Source organism: Peromyscus californicus, unplaced genomic scaffold, assembly GCF_007827085.1.
Source record: "Peromyscus californicus insignis strain IS unplaced genomic scaffold, ASM782708v3 Scaffold_9__1_contigs__length_137607984, whole genome shotgun sequence".
Classification (NCBI taxonomy): domain Eukaryota; kingdom Metazoa; phylum Chordata; class Mammalia; order Rodentia; family Cricetidae; genus Peromyscus; species Peromyscus californicus.
Window position 1 is genome coordinate 103,856,045 of NW_026294617.1, and position 22,422 is coordinate 103,878,466.

At 38.5% G+C, this 22,422-nt stretch overlaps 1 protein-coding gene across 21 annotated transcripts in view; it reads left to right on the top strand.

The window, feature by feature from the left end:
* Camk2d (calcium/calmodulin dependent protein kinase II delta) overlaps positions 1-22,422 on the top strand; it is a 258,730-nt gene that overhangs the window by 129,351 nt on the left and 106,957 nt on the right. For all 21 annotated transcript variants that reach the window (XM_052729980.1, XM_052729963.1, XM_052729971.1 and 18 more), the window contains exon 4: positions 11,111-11,165. In XM_052729980.1, the coding sequence (XP_052585940.1) occupies positions 11,111-11,165 (55 nt within the window). The remainder of the gene's footprint in view (positions 1-11,110; positions 11,166-22,422) is intronic.

Below are 22,422 nucleotides of genomic sequence, written 5' to 3' on the forward strand. Positions count from 1 at the left end.
TGAGCTCCACCCTACCATCCAGGGGTGGGTGGCTGTTTCCTTGCACTTCATTGCTTTTGTAAAGTAACTGTTAGCAACTCCTCCCTCATCCTCCTTCACATCCATCCTTCCACCGAGTCAGCTCCGAAGCACATTCACTCGTTTATCACACTCGACACTTCATACTGTAGCAGTTTCCCACCATTCTCTGGGGAAGTCCCCTTCAGTGTTTCATTGCATAGTAACTGTTTACTCCTACTTCCTATCTTCTGTCTCTCCGTCAGTGTACTAACCATTGCAGGATGGGACCCCACTCTCTCCTGTCTCCCCACCATCATTCCTTAGGGTTAGAAGTAGCCACACAGATGATCATGCCTCCCCATAGCCTCTCAAAAGCTTCCTCTGTCTTGTTCTTGTCCTCTCTTCAGGGGTCAACACAATTCTATGCAAAAGGTCAGATAATCAGTAGATTGCTTCCTGGAAATACATCTTTGTTGCATAGACTAAATATTGCGCTCCTAACTTGAAAGAAGTCATATGTAAAACATACACAAATGGACACAGCAGTGTTCCAGTGAAGCTGTACAAAGTAGGTCTGAAAAGCTTGTTGTGGGCTGGAAGGAGATGAGACAGAAAGCGTGGGAAAATATCAGGAAGAAGGATTTTACAGGAGGGAGCAGAATGTTTAAAGGTGAAGCCTGTGCCTCTCTGGAGTTCGCCAGAGACACCCAGGAGAGACCAGTAGGCAGAGCAGAACCGGTAAGAGATGGACACAATGTTTCAGTCCGTGAGTGGATTTGGGATGTTACACAAAGGAGAATCACTGGATTCTGAACTGACAGACAATAATCAGACTTCAGGATTACTTGGCTTCTGAATCAGAGAAAGAGAGGACAGGATGAAAATCAGAAATGAGACCAGAGGCTCCTGAAATATGTCAAAGACCAGGCTGCTTGGGCACAGAAGGTGAAAAGTGATTGGACTAGCAACAGCGAAAGAGGGAAAAGTGATGTGTGTGTGTGTGTGTGTGTGTGTGTGTGTGTGTGTGTGTGTGTCACACGTACACACACATACCCATATCCATGTGTATGTATAGAATCATTGCAGATATTTTTTAATCATTGCAAATATTTTATCTGTATATTTTGAAGGATTATCTTTGATATTGGATATTGCTTCACAGGAAGGAGGCAAAAATTGTAGAGGATTTTTTTTTTCTTGATCAAATGGAAACTTAGCATGGGTAGAACAGATTTTAGTGGAAAGATCACAAATTCTTGTGTGTTCAAGATGCCCATGAGATAAGCAAATGTGGCAATGTTTGGAATGCCAGATGTTGATTATAGTTTAACTTCCAGACAAATGTACAACTATTTTTTTTAACTTAAAAAAAAAATCATGGACTGGACATAACTAACAAGTAAATTTCTGATAGATACAGACTGGTATAACAGTGCATACATGTAAGTTTATCAAAAGATTTTATCATTCCATTGGCATTGAATTCATAAGTAAATTTATAAATAACATTGATGGTTTTCTTCATTCCACAACCTATGATTATAGAATTTTTAAGTATGCTTCATATTTGCATATTATTCATAATAATAAACTAACTTTTCAAAAAAATTAATGTATGTGTATGTACATTTGCATGTGTGTGTGTATGTTTGTGTGGTTATGCACACATGTGGTGGCTTAGGTATCATCTTTAGAAAAGCTGTCTATCATCTTTGAGACAGGCTCTGTGATTGACCTAGTGCTCACCGATTCGACTAGGCTGATTTGCCTGCCGACCACACTAACCTCACTTGCTCTCACTGCTCAGCCTGCGATTACCACCACATGCCACTGCTCCAAGCATTTACTTCACATGGTTTCTAGGGAATAAACTCTGGTCCTCTTGTTGACAGGACAAGCACAGACACCCAAACCCTGCAAATAGTTTTTGGCATAAAAATATTTATAGAGAGAAAAGTGTTAGCATAGTAAAAATATATTAAAATTTAGTATACCATGGTTACTTGCTACAGATTTACTTTGCACTTACTATTTTAGCAGAATTTCAAATTGACATATTTCTGATTCATAGACAAAATCTTGTTTGGACACAATATTTTATGTGAAGAATGAATTTCAGGAAAAAAATTTGACAAATGAGAAGATTTGGCCTGTTGAATTACCAGGGAATTGCAGTCCTGAGTGTCAGTTGCAGGGAAAGGGTGAGCTAATGCCTTCTCCATTCTCTGCTCACCACCGACTGCCCTCAGAAATGTCACTCATCGATTTGCTCAGTTAGTGTGGTGAAGGTTTTATCTCTAGTTAGTCATTAAAAGCAACTCCCAAATCAAGTGAGGTATGTTTCAAAATTGGTGAGATGTTAAGAAGAGAAAGGCCTCACACTTGAGGGCTGTATTCCACTTTGTATGGTCAGGAACTGTCTGTCTTGCTGGTTGTGGTGGTAGGGACAATACCCAGAGCCTCACACAGGCAAGGGAAGTGCTTCATAGCTGAGGTGCCTCTCCAGCATAGCTAGCTGCCTGTCTCCTTCCTTTGTGAATCTCCCTTATCGTCAAGGATATCCTTAGTAATTAGCTTAGTAAAAATGGATAATATCTCCAAAAGACAAGAAAAAAATGGAAGGGAAGAAATGGGAGCTTCTAATCAGAATAAATAACATTTTTTAAAAAAGAAAGAAATCTTGAAATTTGTACTAATTTCTTTTAAGAAATAAAGTTAACAGCAAAAACTAAACATATCATAATAATTAGAATGGATTTACTCAATTAAAATATACAGGAAGGCTATGAAATTATTTCTCAAAGAAAATGGACATTTTCAGATATTAGATAGTATATAATTTAAGGGTAAGCCTACCCTCTTCTTGGCTTGAAATTCTCCCTAGTAACAAGTATTTTGACCATCTAGAAGTCCTAGGGACTCATCAGGTCTGTAGCTGAGTGATGAGAAGGCATCACTGTTCCTCCTAGTTGGTTCTGAAGGGTACTAACCTATCCCTGATGCTAATGCTAGTCTAACTTGGCTATTAACTTTGAATCAAGAATAGGATAGAAAATTGGAACTAAGAAATAAGGCTATATTTAGGGAAGTTGATGTTAGGCACTGGGGGGGGGGTCCTGCAGTTGTCAAGGCAAAGAAGTGAATCACAGGAAGAGGTAAGAATGAAAACCCTGTGTAGACTGACTTCATCAACCTGGATCAGACTTCAGGAAGTCTAATGCCAAGTGGTTCAGTGTCAGCATATTTAAAACACAGTACAATTTGTGAAAAGTTTCCAGGCAACAATCAGTCTAATTGCAGGTGCATGATAAAGCTTAAGGTGTGACTACATAGAAACTCTTTTACAAAGTACAAGTGATCATGAAGGTGAGTTCTGTAGCCAAAGGGCCTAGAATCTAGTGTTGTCTCTTACTGATAGCATAGAGGTCAGCAGGCTATAAAGTACATGTGACACCTCCCCTAAGGATGGGTAATGGTTTACGGAGGGAAGAGTCAGGGATAATCCTTCTGGAGAATTTGGGTGAGGTCTGCCTCAGTAATAAAAGGTAGGTTAGGTCTGCCTCAAATATAAAAGGTGGGTGAGGTCTGCCTGCACAGATAGCAACAAGGTCACCAGATCATTAACAGAATCCATTCCTGGCTTTCTGGATGCAATGCAGGTATTTGATTTGTATCTCCTCCATTGAGGAAACACCCTTGTGTGATTAACATTTCTGGTTCTCTTAGTGCTTCTCTGTCAATATAAGAACCTCCAGCCCCCAACAAGGCCCCTCCAGGACTCATGTTAAACTCCTCCCTTTTTGTATACTTCTAGAATAGTTTGTAAGTTAATGTGAATTGAATTTTCCCACCAAGTTTTCATGTCATAATTGAATTACTTCAAAAAGTGCTCAATTATTTTTCAGTCTTTGTTCTTAAGGTACCGAATTGCTTTTAAATATAATTGAATATTGGTTAATATTAAGTTGCAATTATAAGCTTTTCCTGTTACCACAAGAAAAATGAAATTTTATTAAATAATTGTTTATTTTGGAGGTAGAAATAATTTTAATTCTTGAGTAATGGTTTATTGGCATTTATTAATAACATAATACTAGATATTTTGTCAAAATTGCTAAATTTTTTGTAGCTTTATAAATGTGTGTGTTCTTGTGTTGTGTGTGAGGGTGCATATCCATAATTTCAACACTTTGGATACTGAGACAAGAGATGCCTAATAGTGAGTCCTAGACTAGCCTGGGGTACATAATTAGACCTTGTCTCAAAAACATGTAAGCAAGAAAAAAATGTAAAGTGAAGAAGAAAAAAGAAATTCATGTGTTCAGATATCCAAATTAGCATAGACTATAGGTTTTATGCTTAACCTTAACCAACGCAGTAAAAAAAATGTAAATATGATATTAAGAGAAATAAAGGAAATCAAAGTACAGATGCTAGTGTCGTAAGCCACAGCACTCACATACAGACAGTGAACATCTGTATGTGAGTGTGTATGTGTGTGTGCACCTACATCTTAGCTATATTTTACTTACTGAAAATAAAATAAGCCATTTCCTTGGACCCATATGTCAAAGAAATAGATTATGTATATTTTCAAATGTATTTAATTAAAATATGTTAGTTAAAAATATAAAAACATCATCCCATTTTGTTAATTTATATTGCTTGTGTTGTAGAAAAATAGAGAGTAAGTAAAACAAGATACATTTGCAGATCTACTCTCAAGGTTTTTTTTTTTTGACAAGTGTTAGACTTTAAATTTGTTTTTCAGTGTTTCTGTTTTTTATTTGAATAGTCTTCTCTCTAAACTGAACAGCTTTGTTAGAAGGTCTGGTGGGGATGACTGAGCTTCAGTTCCTCTAGAGTACTAGCATAACTTTAAAAATCCACAAATGAACGCACGCGGTGTGGGCATCCCTCTTCTGGGCAAGGCTTGGCATGTTGCATGACCTAACTTGGCTGAGACTGCCTCTAGCTGTGAATTATAATTAACTACTGAGGGGGATATAAGGAGGCCTGGACTTCCAAGCTGCCATTTTTATATCTCAGTATGTGAACCGAAGCCAACTACCTCCATGCTCGCACCGGCAACAAAGCTGAAAATGCAAAATCCGCCTCGTTTATAATCAGAACTGTGACTCAGAGCTGACAAACAGTGCTTATGAGAATGCAATACAATCTGTTCGCTAGGAAATACTTCATTAGTATTGTGGTAACATTGGCAGCATGTCACCCTTACCATGCTGAACTTCAGAAAATTGTACTAATGCATGCCTGTTTTTTAGGCCAAACTTATTATTTTTCACTACAAAATTGCTTGTGATATGGAGAAATCATTTTAGGACAGTTTTACATTTTAGATTAAATATTTCCTATGCATTTGTCTATCGTTACTTAACCATCTGCATCCCAGACTCAGTGGTATGAAATAGTATCCGCTTGCTATTTGCCATGGTTCTGTGAGCTGACTGCTTCATCAGATGGTTTTTCTGCTCAGTTGGAGGTGAGGTCACTCATGCGGTTACATTTAGCTCTGAGCTCTGCTAGGGATGGAATGTCAGGGTGACCTCTCTTTCTCCAGGGTATCTCTCCCCTTGGCCTCTTGTCTTTCAGTAGTCTAACCACACCTTTCTTTTAGCACAGCAGGTGGTTTCCAAGAGGTCAGCTGCCATATATAGAACTTAGGAAAGCTCAGCTTGCTTCACACATGCTAATCATTTAGAGCTCAGAGGGGTGTGGGATACTCTGCACAAGACACAAACACTGAGTTCAGGGCAGTCCACCAGTATGATTGACTGCTCATTTCCTAAAATGAACGTTAGTGGGGAATTTGTGTTGTGCAGAAAAGGTATAATAATAACAAGTTATAATCATTATAGCTTGAACCAGAGCATCTTGCGTGAGTAATTTCACAAAACCATAATAATGAATGACCTTGATTTCATCTGATAGAGGGTGTGAAATGAAGGCGTATGGAAGTAGTAGTTAAATGTTAACGAAGGACTTTATACTCTGTCACGGTTTTAGTAAAGAAAATGCATCTCTATAAGATAATATAGTAGCGTGTTTTTGTGGGTTTAGTGGAGACTCAACCGAGAGTATTGCACAAGCTCAGTATGTTTTATGCCGTTGAGCAACTTGCCAAGCTACTGTTCACTTTCGTCTGGCAAAACTATTAAATATGTGTTTGAGCACAATGGGCCTAACAAGGAACCTTGATACGCTTTCTATTTAGACTAGAGTTTAGTTCTCCCACTTTCTCTCTACCAGAAAAAAATATCTGAGTCATGGAATAATCCGAAGTATAAAAGTAACACTGTGTTAAGGTTTATGGAGTGATACACAAAAAGCAAATATAGATGCACTGGACCTGTGTCTTACCTGTCTTCTCTAAATCTTCAACTGCTTGTCAGCACATTTTAAACTGAAGCTCAAAATGGCTTTCTCTTTCTGTGGAAAATGTTCTTCACTAGCACCCCTTTATTTCTCTAGTCATTGTACTGTTTTCCTTTTTTTTTGTATTTTTTTTTTTTTGCTGCTCTTTTAAATGGCATTCACATTGACCTATTAATTTGCTGCAACATAGTGAGGAGTTTGCTGATACATAAGCACACACATCTGCACACACACACACACATGCACATAAATGTAAACATTCTGAACATAAACACATACACATTAATATATACATAAAACATGTCTAAATACATATAGGTATGCACATGTACACATAAATATATACATGTACACATATAAGTATATAATACATGCACACACAAATGCATGCATGCACACACCCCACATACATAAAAATATACGCATACATACTAACATATACAAACATGTATGAAAGCAGTATACATATAAACATACATGTGCATGCATACAGACACCCCACATATATACAGATACACAAATACACACACACACACACACACACACACACACACGCACACACACACACCCCATATTCCCCCACTACACACATCGTTTCTCATTCTATTATAATATCTGTGTATATTTGAGGAAGTCCACACAGTATGCAGAGTTTGGGCCTAGCTTCACCACATGCTACCATAAATGGATATTTCCTTAAGGTCTCTAATAGTGTGTACATTCATTATAAAAATCCATCACATATATAGTTATGATCCTTGTGTACACTAAATAGAATAACTCTTAAGAAAATCATTTGAATTGTGCCTGACACAGTAAGAACTATAATTATATTTTATCTTTTATTCCTTAAATAAAATTAAATATTAAAATTAGTAGAAAATGTCAATCATATTAAAATTTCTTTCTTCTCAGATCATACAAGGCCGTGGACTGATATGGTCCCTTCCATTGCTCAGCTGGAATTGCATTGAAATTATACAACAACCTAGGGCAGGAAGAGGAAAGAGTAATGCCACTCTGAATGCAAACCATCAACTTTATGCAGTGAGGGAAAAAGAAAATTAGGCCATGAAAAGTATTTTAGCTGCAGTAGCATTTTCCTCAAGCCCCATACTTAGCGTTACAGAGCTTAAATTTTTATTTCCGGCAATCATAATACTGTTTTGCTTTATGAAAACTCATCTATTTATTCTTACACTCAATGTTACATTTGAGAAAATGTCAAAAAGTAGTGATGTATTTTAATCTGTTTTCTCAAATGCTTTTCTCATCTTTAAAATTTCCCTCCTAAAAACATGCAATTAATGTAATTGTGTGCACCCATATGTGCCGCGTATGGCAGCTACCGAGCAGTTGAGGCAAGAATGTGGCACAATCTGGTTCAGCACACAGCCGCCACCCTGCTTTGAGAGCCCGCCTTGTCAGGCGAACAGCTGTGTGAACAGAATGCCATGCAATTCCTTTAGTTGGAGAAGGAATTAACTGTTATTTATAGGGAATAATTAATGTAACATTTTATATGGGTAAACACGTTTTCAATCTTTGCGACTCTGTTAAGTTGTTTTTTTCCTTTAAGTATAGAAGATGAGGAATACTGTCTGCTGACAGCAAAAGCTTGAGGAGAACCAGTTTATGTCTGACTGTAAAATCATGCTGCAGACTGTGGAGACAGGTCAACTCCAACATGAAACCCAAGAGTTACAAATTAGAGAAGAAACCTGACCCATCCTCATAATTGTAAACATGTGAACATACCTGTGAGAACAATCATAGAGTTCTGTTTAGAAAGGAAAATTATGACGAATCCGTATGACTCTGTCTTTCTAATTTCTTATTTTAAAAACAGAGAATGGAAGGAAATTAGGAAGGGCACAAAACATAAGGAGGGCTGTATGTACACGTTAATCCCAGGAAAAGACAATGCTGTTTTGTCTGCCATAAGAGTAAGGCCATTTATTAGCATTAAGCTCCAAACATCAAATGGCTAGGTACTTTGGGCATGTGTGGTGCTAAACACTGACTGTGGATGGTTTGTCTTGATCCACCATCACGTTTGCTGGCTAAATGCTTTGTTATCATCGATTTTATAATAAGGCTTTGAGCTACTTGTGTGACCCAGTCACTTCTGAATAAGGATCCTTTACAATAATTAGATTACCATTAAGATAGTACTAGATCGTACTATGAAAATGTTTTTCCTGATGTGATCAGACACTAGTACTGTTTCTCAAATTGCACCTAAAATAATATTCTATGAATAGTCTTTCAATCATCTGAACGTTGAAGAGCTCACCTCCACTTGAAAGTTTTCCCTGAAACAATGGGAGAAAATAGTGGTGGTCTACTCGTGTGCAAGTTTTGAGTCACTAAAATGCTATTGTATTTTCCAAGGTATCTCTGGTACTTTGTCTTTTAAGGAAACACAGTCGTTGGCCATGGTCTGTCTTCTTTCATTGTGCTAAATAGTCATGAACAGAACATGCAGTATCAAATCAATCTCTTCATTTTCTTTATCCGGGAACACATAAGCAATGGTGCCAGGCATCTTTGATGCTGGAAAATAGAGCACTCCTCACACAATTAAAATCACAGGACTAACACTTTCATACCTGTTATTTTAGACAGACAGATAGGTACATTGAGATTTGGTGACAATTTTTCCTCCCAAATTCTGATATGACTTTTTGAAAGACAGGGAACTGTATGCTGGGTTTCTAGGTGAGATGTAGGGATTTAGGAATATGCTTCCTACTTCATAATACTGATGAGAAGGAAAAGGGCTTTGATTTAGCTGCATCCCGGAATTCAAGAGTGATGACAAACTGCTAAGATGGGGAGAGCACCGCAGTGTGTCCATTAGCTTTCCATGCACTGCAGAGTGAGACGTGTTGGGGTCTGAGACTGAGTTCCTAAGCCAAATCTGTTGTCTCCATTTTAGGCTTCATCATCATGGTAATGACTATGGGAAATCCACATTTTTTTTATAAGTAATCATCTGTAGTAATGTAATGTTGAAAAAAACAAAGTTCCTCTTTCTCTACCTCCAAGGCTTTCTGGAGAGGGATTTAGAAAGCTACAGTGGTTGCACATTGAGACCTAAGGTGGATGGAGCAGTGTTCTGAGGAGTAGCCACTGTAGTAAGTATGTAAGTTAGGAGTTACCCCCATAGTATACAATCTGTATCGAGATGGTGTGAGCCTACTTAAGAACACTTCGGGGTGCACATTTTCCCTGTTGCCACCATCATCAGTGAGACCTGTCCGACGTCTCTTAGTTAGGGATTCTACTGCTGGGATAAAATACCACAACCGAAAGCGGTTTGGGGAGGAAGGAGTTTATTACCACTTATTCTCCCAAGTTACACTCCATTGCTGAGGAAAATAAGGACAAGAACTGGAGGCAGGCCCTGAAGCAGAAGCCATGGAGGAACGCTGCTCACTGACTTACTCCTAATGGCTTCCTCAGCCTGCTTTCTCATTGCATCCAGGACCACCTGCCTAGTGGTGAGCTGAGCCCTCCCATATCAAACATTAGTCAAGTCATACCCCACAGATTTGCCTACAGACCAGTCTTATGGAGACATTCTCAATTAAAATTTCCTCTTCCTAGGCATATCTACGTTTGTGCCTCAAAGTGGCAAAAATCAATCAACCCATTGTGAATGGATGAAGGTAGAAACCTTTATCTTCCCTCATGACTTTTGTAAAATTAGTTGTGTCCGTCACAATGGCTGTTCTCTGGCCCTTTTGCCCTCAATAAAAGTCAAACAGAAAGAATTACCACCAATGAGAGATGAGTGGAGAAAATAGGGAAGACTTTGAAAAAATAGATAAAACAGTAAGTTTACATGTGTGGTTCGGTGTAAATAGTGCTTTAAATTCATAGGATTCGTATATTAGTTTCAGCTAGTTTCACCCACAAGCCTACCACATTGGTAAATTTTCATGGACTGGGGGACTGGTTTATTATTTTCCCAGCAATTTGTCCAGGAGACACTTGTAGCTACTTTTGGTGACTTAAGTAAAGAAGGCAGGCTGGCCAGACAGTGTCATGTAGGAACTCAGGGACAAAGGGAAAATAGAGGCAGGGCGACCTCTTTCTAGACTTACAGTGTCCATCTTGCTGTCCCTGGTGTGGTGATCAAGGCATGGGTTGATGAAGACTGGGAGCAGGGCAACATCAAGAGGAAAGACAGGGAAGTGTAAAAATTTCCTGAACCTAGAAACGTTGGATGTATTTTATAATCACCAGTAACATTTCTATAGCATTTACCTGGCAATATATGGATTATTTTTCTTTTATTTTTTCATTTAAACTCCAGCATTTTAGCCCTTATACTAATGTCATTACCACTTAAGTTATTTTCTTTTCTTTCTTTTTTTCTTGTAGCTTTGCGCCTTTCCTGGATCTCGCTCTGTAGGCCAGGCTGGCCTCGAACTCACAGAGATCTGCCTGCCTCTTGCCTCCTGAGTGCTGGGATTAAAGGCATGAGCCACCACCAACCCGGCTTAATTAATTTTCTTAAACTCAGATAGTTAATAATGATCAGAACCAAAGCCCTGATCTTGGATCTTTCTCCACCCATGCCTTGCTGTAAATGATACTATATATCACAAGTTTGAAATAAGGGGCAGCTCTCATCATAGGATTGGCTTTCTGTAGGCAATTGCAATAAGATTAACACAAACTTTCTTCTCTTTCTTTTCTTCAGTGAGACTTCATGACAGTATATCGGAAGAGGGCTTCCATTACTTGGTGTTTGACTTGTAAGTACATGCTCGATGTTCATTTATTTTTGCCATTTGGTTGAAAACTATTTTGATTCCAACATGATTTTTCTCATTGCATAGTCCAAATTAAGGACTACTACAATATTTTAGATGTTTTTTGAGTGATTTTCCACTCTAATTTTCTAAAAAGAGAGACAGCTGCACAACAGTATATTGTTCACTTTTTGAAATGTTTTGAGTGTGTTCAGCTTTGCACTGCCTATGGGAATGTTTTACAAAAATGGCTGACGTGTACAAAGTTTTCTATTGAATTTTCTAAGAGCTTCTAAAAGGTATCGTCTATAAAGAGGGAAATCCAGAAAAATAATCCTGGTATACAAAGTTCATTTAAACTAATCAGAACTTAAGTCAAGGTTCTGCCAACAAGAGTGAAGTGGAAATATTGACTCGTGGCAGGCATATAGCAAAACAGTCCACAGGCACGACTGGCAGGAGCTGAATAAGGACCCACTTACTTGAAATCACCTTGATACTGATTATTTAAAAGATTAAAAAATAGCTGCATCTTTTGACAATAATTTGACTTTTGGGAAAAAGTCCACAAAAACTATATCCTAAATTCAGGTACAATTTTATGTCCAGAGATGTTCACAGTATCATGCTTATAGGTGTGTAGGAGAGGGAACAATTTAAAGACCCAACCATGAAAAAAGAACTGCACAATTATAGTATACTCATTTAATGAATGTTGGTCACAACAACAACAAAAATTTCATATTAATCTAAAAGTAGCTTAGTAATAGGTTTAATTAAGTAGAATTTTAGCAGTATCATGAAACCATCCTTCTGGCTGGCCTCCTTAACTTGTGGGTCTGTTTTCATCTTAAGCTCTACCTGTCCTCCAGAGCTGACTGCTTTATTGTCAGTTGTCAGACTGACTTCCAAAGGAAGTGAAAGGGAAGAGGGATGCTATGGGAAGTATTTTATCCATTGAGCTAACCTTTCCCAGGAAGAGAACTGACTCCCCCCAGATCTTATGGGATAGGCTAGCACAGAAAAACAATTCATTATTATCGTGATAAAAGGGAAGACTTGATTATGGATGGCAGCCATGCAAATCCATCTGACTTACTGTGATCCATGTGTATCTGAGAAAACAGTAGCCAAAGCCTGCTTAGACACAGCTCTAGAATGCAGGCTTGTCCTCACAGGCATAGCCCGTCCTTGGTGTCCTCACGCTGCCCATGTTGTCCTTTATCCTCTGCCTCTTCTCAAAGCTTTCATTCTTGCCCTTTCAATTCTTCCTTCTGGCTCCCTGCTTCCTCGTGGACCTGAAGCCCTTCTTTATGGTTTTCTTTCTGAATTTTCTTCAGTCATTCTTTGTTTGATTTCCATGAGGCGCCCCGAGTGCTGGTTTGCAGAGATGGGCCAGAACACCTTCTCCTTCAGTATTCCTGGAGAGCAGCATGCTAGCAAGAAATTCTTAGTTTTCTCTTTTTCCAATCTCTCCTTTGTTTCTTCTTCTATGATTGTTGTTCATTCCTTCTCCCCCCTCCTCTCTCTTCTATGCTGTGAATTAAGTGTAGTACCTCATGTGTGCTAGGCAAACATACCCCACCCCCAGCCATGTTTCTTTGCTGATATGCTATTTCCTACTCTATACATTACTAAGGAGAAATCCCGTCATTCTAATAATCATTTCCCTAAAGGTAGTGTTGTTTCTCCCTGGTTGTTTTCACGATTTTCCTTTTATCTTGTTTTTCAGAAATTTGATTGTGATGTGTTTCAGCTTGTATTTCCTAGTTTTTCTTTGTGGTTGATTTCGTCTTTTGAAAATGCAGGTTTATATCTGCCAGATTTGCACATTTTCAGATACTGTTTCTTTGAATACTTTTCAATCTCGCTTTCTTTCTCCTTTGCTCTGAAGCACCGATGACGTGATCGTTGGAGTTTTGGTTGTTGTTCTCATACTCCCCTGGGTTTCTGAGGCTCTGTCCTGTGCCAGCTTCGTTTTCAGTCTGTTCATACACTTGAGTAATTGGTTGTGTTCTGTCTTCAGATTTGGTGTGGATTTTCCGCATCTTTCTGTCATTTTGGTTTTCCTTCCTTCTGTTGCTGAACTTATCAATTGAGTCTTTAAAAACTGCAGTTATTCTTTAGTTCTATGACTTGTTTTGGGGTTTTCTGCATATGCTTTGTTTTTCTCCAGCCTCTTGTTCTTATTTGTCCTGGGCATGTGCTTGCTGGGTCACTAAAGTGCCTTTATTTGGCAGATGGACGATCTCTCTCTTGTCATCGCCAGCATCACAGTCTTGGTGTTGCTGTCTAGTGATGCTTTCTGAATCAAATTGAGCTTTTCTGATTCTTGTTAGGATTAGAAATTTGAGATTATGTTCTCATTTTGTCCTATTTTTACCAGACTGTATTGAGTTAAATCTTTTTAGTAATCCTCCTCTGATACCACAGCAGCAGGAATGTGAAGAGGGTTCGACAGTGGTGGGCAGCTACAGATCCCTGCTGGGCCTCCACTGATACCCTATGACGTAGTTCTTTGCTATTGGGCAGGGATTGTGCCGCAGTAGCATGGGAACAGGGGTGGGGCTAGATTTAATGGGAGAAAAACATCTATTTTTCTTTTTTCTTCCCTCAGTATGAAACGTATTGCTATTTCTTGATGACTTCATTAGTCAATAAACTTGGTTATAAAAGACATGGCATAGTGGTTTTCTGTACTCATACAGTTACTGATATCTGTACTATGTATTTTATAGGCTTTCACATTTTTTTATTAAAGAGGTGATAAGAATCTATTATCTTCTCATAATTTGTTTTCAGAATTCAGAAGAATAACTGACAAAGAACATATAAAAAAAACAGTTCTTCAAAAGAAAACATAATTTACAGCTACATGTTGTCATGAAAAGCCTTTTTCCATTTGTGTAATTTAGTTCATTGCCTGGGAACGATTGGTTTCATAGCAGAGATGTTTGCCTGTGTTGTCACTGCCTCAAGTCAAAGTGAAGAGACTTGAGGATGAACACTTAGGTCCGGAGCGTAAGAGTTTAAAACGTGTTGAACTCTGAGCACTGAACCTCTGAGCACAGGTTCTTTAAAACCATTCCTTAGTAATTAAAGTGTGTGATGTGAATTATCACTAGCTTTCATCAAAATGTTTTGTCAGTAAATAGGATTAGTGAGTGAAGCTAAATACAGCCCAATCAAATACCCAGTTTTAGAGATCTGAAAAAGAATGGTGGAAAAGTATAAGTATTCCTCAGTTGGCTAGAAAAAAATCCATAACCAAATAAAAATTCAAAATGGCTTCAAATTATGTGATTATAGAAATCAACAAAGAAGCAAAAAGGAACACCTTTAGAACAGCATACATTTTCAACATAGTAGAAAAGTATGACCTTAAATTCATTAGTGAAATACAGTGGGGAAATTTGAGGACACGTGGTCAGTTGCAGAATAAAATAAATTCTTGAACTCACATTGAAGGAATGTGTCTTTTGTTCCTTTCCAGCTTCTGGTGCTGTTTGGACAGTATGATTACTGTGAATGCTTTCCTTAGAATGACAGACACCAGATTCTAAGAGGGACTTCTGGCTTTGTGGGTTCATATTTTTAATGAAAGATCTCACATTATACAAGGCAAATGTTGGAAGGAGTTTTGTTCCAGCTATTTTAAATCCAGGGATCTCACCAACATTTCTATCTGCAAAGCATTAGTAGTCTCTTTTACACATAGACTAGGGAACCAGCAACAAAGCCCTCCCAAACCTGAAAGCTAGTGTAACTTCACAGCTCTGTTGATCTGCCCCGACTTTCGAAAGTTGTCCTTCATCATGCTTGATACCCCTATATCAACCATGATGTTCCAGGAACGAGTTAGCAACTCTGAAGGCAGAAAGGGCCAACCTGATAGACATGGACTTATCTGACAGCTAAAGGAAGAAAAGAAAGTAAAGAAATGGATCTAGAAGAGAGTTCCCAAGAAAGAGACCTGCAGGCAGAGATGATGGCCTTTGATAGAGAAGGTGGGTCCTTCCATTTCTACACCTAATGAGAAACAATGCTTGTCACTAAATGTAGTTAAGAAAAGTATAGTCTTAAAGGTACAAGAACTCCTGTGGCATTTTGGAAACCATTTGGGTAGTTGCTTCCAACATTAAAAAAAAAAATCCTGAAGAGGGAGTATGCCTTATGCATCTCTTTTGATCCGCTTTTTGAGGCCACTTGACTACCTGAACGTGCATAATAGCATGGAAGAACTGTTTTCCCTCTACATAATTTAGGTAGATTAATGTAATAAATTACATAATTAATTCATTAGTTGGGGCCTGCAAATTCTACTGACAGAATACAATTTAAAGACAGAAAAAAAAAAGCAAAAAGAACATATATGTCACATGCTCAGAGATGAATAACTTAAATTGTAAACTTTGCTTCCAAAACAGGCTTGTTCAGCATCTCAACATTATAATATAGAGTTTGGTTTTATACAACATCTTAACAAGATAATCATTTTTTTAGGAAGTCACAACAGAGGGACAGAACATCTCAAGGGGCAGCAAATTATAGAAAGTTAGATGTCAGGGGAGCTAATGGCACATAAAGGACAGTCTAGTAAGGTCTGTTAAGTAGATTATTCATGTATAGAGTTCAAACTGATAAGACTGATGGAGTAACCCTTGTGTTACTGGGGGAGACATCAAGGAGGACAACTTCACAAATTTATGTCCTGCTCCTAGGCCAAAGGGAAGGCAGAGACATTTCTTCTCAGTTGCCTTCAATTCAAAGGAATTGTTGTCAGTATTTAGAATACAGTTAGAAATTCTATTTGTTTAGGAAAGTGACAGTAGTAGGTTCTTTGGAGTCTAGGACTTCTCATGCTATGGGTATTTAGCTAAGGTTACAGTATCAGGCATAATTCTTTCTTATGGATCTAGCCTCAAGTCCAATTAGACAGCCGTTGATTACCCTAAGATAAAAGGGTCACTACCTCACCACTGGGGTCTTGCCAGGCAGATCATTATGTGGTCCACAGGCTTTACAGCTGGGTAGGACTATTGATTGCTCTTCTCCTTCAGCAGCTTGCATAGCATCTAAAGATACTATAAGAGCTAGTCCTGGGGGAAGAGGCTTCCAGGTCAGTCCCAGCTCAATTCCTCCAAGTCCTGTGTCTAAAGTGTATGGTATTTTCAGCAGCAGAATCTTAATTTCAAGTTCATCAGAAGTTTCTCTTGGCAACTGATTGAGACTATGACAGATATACACATGTAGATGAAATTCTAAACAGTCTTAGTAAATAAGAAACACAGAGCCAAATACAGAGGTAAACAGCCAAAGAGATCAGAGCAATAGCCACGACTAACTTTAGCTTACCACCAGAAGTAGCTTCCCCAGAGAGAGAGAGCTTCTTCCTGTCTGACTTATCTTTTTATTGCCTTTCTGTTCTGCCTTCTCATTGGCTCTAAACCCAACCACATGGCTTCCTCATCACTACCTGTCTATACAGACCTCCAGGTCTCTATGGTTGGTACTGGGATTAAAGGTTCATGTCACCACGCTCGTCTGTCCTTGACCACACAGAGACTCTGCCTGCCATGTGATTGGATTAAGGGCGTGTGCTACCACTGCCTGACTCTGCTTATGACTGGCTTTAACTTCTGATCTCCAGGCAACTTTATTTATTAACATACAATTAAAATTACATTTCAGCACAAATAAAATTTCACCATATACACAAATTGTCAAAATATAGAGAATAAGTGAATGTTGACCGAGCTCCAATTGATAACATCTGTAACCAAGCCTTACACCTAAGGCTCAGAGAAAATGGTGGAAGAGCGGGTAGGAAGGTTGTAAGAACCAAAGGATCTGCCACTAATCAGTGTCTTCTGGACATGATAGAGAAGCTGTACCGATGACATCTCTGACATCTCAACAGCATGGTTGCCTAAGCAACACCTGCATAATGATAACACCAACTGACATGCTAAAGTGGATGAGGGATGTTTCACCAGGTCACACCCCTCGATGAAGAGCTATAGGAAATCAGTGGCTACTGGGAGAAGGAGAATCGGTTTTCTTCAGGGACAAGTTACGTGATAAAATGGTCAGCCTAAGAAACATCTAAATGTGAGCAGCATTAAATGGACTTAGAAGGTTGAGTGTGTGTTTGTATGTATATAAACACGTACATATCTATATGTAGCAGTAATAATTGAAGAAGAGGTCATGAATGTAAGAGGGAGTATTGGAATACAGGAGGAATAGGAGAGTGGAAGGGAGGGATAGAAATGATGTAGATACCATACACATGTATGAAATTCTCAGAAAATTTTAAATTTTAAATAAAAAAAATGTTATGACAGAGTGGCATGTGTTGGGTGTTATATTTTGCTCTTCTTCATTTGAGACATATGTGCACCAGGAACTGCCAGGAGACACATGTGTTGTACATGCATGAATATACTGTGTATGTATAGATTGGAATACAGATTTGTCAAAGCACTGTAAGCCATAAGTAGATGTATAAGAGAATAGTACTTGGATTGGATATTTGCAATTAAGAAAATAAGAGAGAGAATTGAATAGGTTTATGAAAAAGAGTCAAGAATGAAAACTTTAATTTTCATTCTCAGAGATGCCCATGGCAAAGCATTTAGCATCGACGTTCCTCTAAGCCCCTTCTGTTTTATATAGCATGTGCTGGTGGGACTCAATGAGAATCTTGAGACATTTGTCAAGTCCTTTTTAATTTAGGAGGCTGGGAAGCTAGTTTCATTATTTAAGGCTTGTGGTACAATTAATGGGACTCCTAGTGTCATTTATAAATATGAGAACATTTCTTAAGTTTCTAGACTATTAGAGAAAAGTGCTGTTATTACATATAATGTACAAAAGGTCACTTTCCCCCTGGCAGAAACACCTCTAGGAACATAAAGTCCTCCTTATTTCTCTGTTTTAAAGTGTTTCTATTGGTGTACCCAGATAAGAAATATTCCTCAATATGTAATGGCAGCCTATTAAATGCCTTAGCCTTCCTGGGACATCTATAATATAAGCTCAATTTTCAAAATTTTGGAAAGGAAAAAATTTTAGAGGCTGTGATATATTGCTTCTCTCTTGTCCATTTTATTTTTTGCTATCCAAAAAAATCTTGTGTGGTTTCTAGTTATTAGGAAAATATGTTTATTTTCATTTTTAATAATAAAAGTAATATTTGAGTCACACTCCTTGAGCTTTGGAACAGATACTTTTATTGGTGATATCAAAAATAAGATTAGTTAAATATCATGTTTTTCAGATTTTGTGTACGGCGTTTTAAAAGCAATTAGGCGACTCTTAAAAACCCATAGCACAGGCTTAATGAATATCTGGGAATAAGAGCCACCATTCAGCCAGTCAGTGTTGTTACGGAACAATGGAAGGAGCTGACACTGAGGTGAAAACATTTCTTCATTCAACAAACACGTTCTAAGCATCTCTTGTGCAAAGCATTGCACATAAGTGGCTGAAGGGAAGGTGAGCGCTGTTTTTCAAAGGTACTTTCCTGAAACCTCACCTCCCTGTACCTCTGCACTTTCAGGAGCTATACTGCTTTATCACATGACCATCATGCTGAAATATTTACAAAGCACACGGAGACATTGGGTTAACAGATCCCTAGCTCCATGTTTTAGATATTCATGGTGAAGATGGGGCAATTCTTGTTACATTTTACTGAATGTGAATGCGTAGATTTTTTTTAATGTCTACTCTGACAATTTTTATTTTAATAAAACCCTCATTGACATATAAATGGTTATTAATTTGGATAGTCCCATAACTACATTCTGTTTGTGTCTTCCTTTTGTTCCTGTATCTGCCATGCTTTATTGTTCTTTTGATACTGTCTTTTTTGGTCTTAATGGAACAATTTATGTGATTCTATTTTTTCTCTCTTAGCATATCAATTGTACTTGCTGAAAAGGGGTTTTCAATGGTTTCTTAGAGTTTGTAACAATACATTTACATTTAATTTATGGTCACTTTCAAGTAAGATTTATGTTACTTATGCTTCCTATGTTATGGATTATTTAAAGCAGTGGTTCTCAACCTTCCAAATGCTATGACCCTTTAACACAGGTCCTCATGTTGTGGTAACGCCCAACCATAAAATTATTTTGTTGCTACTTCATAACTGTAACTTTGCTGCTGTTATGAATCATAATGCAAATATCTATGTTTTCTGGTGGTTTAGAGGTCATGACCCACAGGTTGAGAATGACTAGTTTAAAGTCTAACCAATTTCTCACCTTTATCTACAGTCTGAAAACCAGATATCTTTCCAGTGATGTATCCCTGCGCCCTCCCATCCCCGCTTTTGGTGATTGCCACTCCCCATTCCCCATGTACACATGTGTGTGCACACAGTTGGACAAATTCTTTCTATTATTTTGAACAAACAGTTAGTTTAGATCAATTGGACAAATCTTCACTTCTCACCCTTCCCTATTCCCTCTCTGATGGCTCTGTTCCTTTTCCTATGCCTGTCTGTCTTTCAGGCTGTTACCTTGTCTTTCTTCCTGAAGAATTTTCCTCAACAGTTCCTCAGCCCCTGCTGCACCCCACCCCCAACACACACACACACACACACACACACACACACACACACACACACACACACACACACACCCCTGCCCCACTTTTCATCTGTCCTAGAAAGACTTCATTATTTCTTCATTGCTTTTCAAGAGTAACCTAGCAGGGTGCAGAACTCTAGCGTCTTATGTTTATGCCTTCATTTCGTCCTGGCATTCTCTTCTCTGGCTTTATTTAGAAGTTAGAGTACTTCTTAACCTTTGTGCCTATCAGCCGAGGTGCCCACCAGGGTGGGCATGGGGAGGACTTCCTTCAGGCACTTTTCTTTTTTTGTAAGCCGCCATGTTTGACAAGCTGTTTTGGGAACTCCTCAGTCCTTGTTGCTTCGAATATTGCCCCATTGTTTTCTCTCCTCTGCTTCCTCCCTATCTGGACATTATCCATTTCATGGCTGTACTGTGTTTATTGGATATTGTGTTCTGACTTCTCTGTTGTTTTTCTCTCTTCAGTTTTTGTGAACTGCAGTTGTCATATCCCCAAACTCCATGAGTCTCAGCTGTGCCTGGTCTCCCAAGGAGCCTGTGCAGGGTGCTCTTCATGGTGGCCTCTCAAGGCCCATGAGTGCTACCATTTCCTTTTCTGCCTTCTTGGAATTTTCAGCTCTCTGCTTATAACACTCATTGTCCTTGCATGGTGTTCATTTTCTACAAAAGCTTTCATTCATTCATTCATTCATTCATCCATTCTTCCTTCCTTCCTTTTTTTCCTTTTTTTTTTTTTAACTCCTGGCCTGACAATTCCAACATTCCCAACATGCCTGTGGTTTGGGTTTTTGCTTTAGTTTTCTTACAATCATTTTGAAAGGGGACATATGTGCTGGGTTAAAGGACCTGTGGCAAAGAGGCATATAATGGTGTCAAGGAAAAGTGTGGGGAGAGGAAGCATCTCTGGCCTATGATTAGATCTCATCATTGTGGGTGGCCTCTGAACCTACAGAACTGTGAGCTGAATGAATGCCTTTCTAAAGTTACCCAGATTCAACCATTTTGTTGTGATAATGAAAAACAGATTAGGGAAAGGTTAAATCCATCAAAGTTTGAGAGACTCTAAAGATTATGTTCCCATGGAATTTTTAATCTACTAATATTGTCTAACATAAGCTTTACTAATTCATCAAGACTTATGATTTCCTGACTCACTTACACTGGACTTGAGGAGGGCTCTGCCGTCAACTTCTGCTCTGGAAAACTATGATGTGCAATAGCCATTTGCCTTACTTCCCATACAGAGAACATGGGTTTACATTGTAATTTCACCTTTTTGGTATGTCTACAAAGAGTTGTTCATCTCCCAGTGCGTTTAGCTCTTTGCTTGTTATTGCAAAGCGATGGTTTCTGAGCTCTTCACACCTGGCTGAGAAAGTGGAAGGTTTCACAGTGTTGTAATTAGTTAAATCTTCTATTTCATAATTTTTTCAAAACTTATAAATTGCTTTGAGTCAAAAATGCGTGCAAAATGCACTAGCCAGAGATAAGAAATCAAAACCAGGAATTTGATTTTTTTACAGCAAATCTTAAGATAAAGAAGCCTAGCCTATATGTTTCTCATACACTAAAAGTAGCCGGTACTGATATAAAAAAGAAACAAGGTACCTTTTGTATTTCTAGGCAAATAACAGAAACTAATCATATTTGAAAACACACCCACACTGAAATTTGATGCCCGGATTTAATAAAGAGGTTTACTCCTTCTTTGGTTGAACCAGATTTTGAAATTTCACTGTTCTCAAAAAGTTAATTAAATATAAAATCATGGGTGGTTATTATTTCTGTCTTATTAAACAATTTCACTGCAGCTCCTAAATCCGAAGTTTCACCTTGAAATCGGATGGAATTGCTATCATGGGTATAGTTGCCATTTTTTGAGGACAGTGTCTGGGGACTGCCAGTGACATGCTGCTGCTATGTAGAGGATCTGGAAAAGTTACAGTTTCAAAGATGTTGGACTAAGTTTAGCAGACAGCTTCTTCAGTGTGGGATATTTTCTGCTATGTGCTCATCCATTTCATGTCTCAGCCCGGACTCTGTGGCAGGAAGCCCAGCTCCCACCTGATCTCTGCACTTTTCACTTCTTCTCAAGCCACTCAAACTTGGCAGGTTCTGCTCTTGGCTCATGATTAAGCCCCCTCCCCCACCCCAGCCTCATACTTGGGTACTTTAGCCATTCTCCACAAATAGATTTGATATTATAACACATTCATTCAGTGAATACTGACTGAGTGCTAATTGCATGTGAAACACTTTGCTAAATACTACAGATGAAACCAGTGAATAAGACATAGCCCTGCCTAAGAGGAGCTTACGTCTAACCAGAAGGGGAGGCTACAGGCTGTGATGAGCACCAAGCAAGGTGAATGCATGGGCAGCACCCGGCAGCACAGGTGCTAAGAACAGCAGCATGTGGAAAGGACCAAAGAAGACTGGAAGATTCTGGAAACGACTTGGTCATGGTGGATAAACCATTAAGTTTGAAGGTAGAAGAAGAGAGCACCAATAAGACTTTGAGACTCAAGGGGAAGCAGGCTATAACCAGTTCCCAATGCTCCTATCAGATTTACCTCTTCCTGCACTAAATTTCATCCTGACTTTAAAAAAAAAAAAAATTGAAGGTCATAATGCAATATATGTAGGAAAAAAAAATT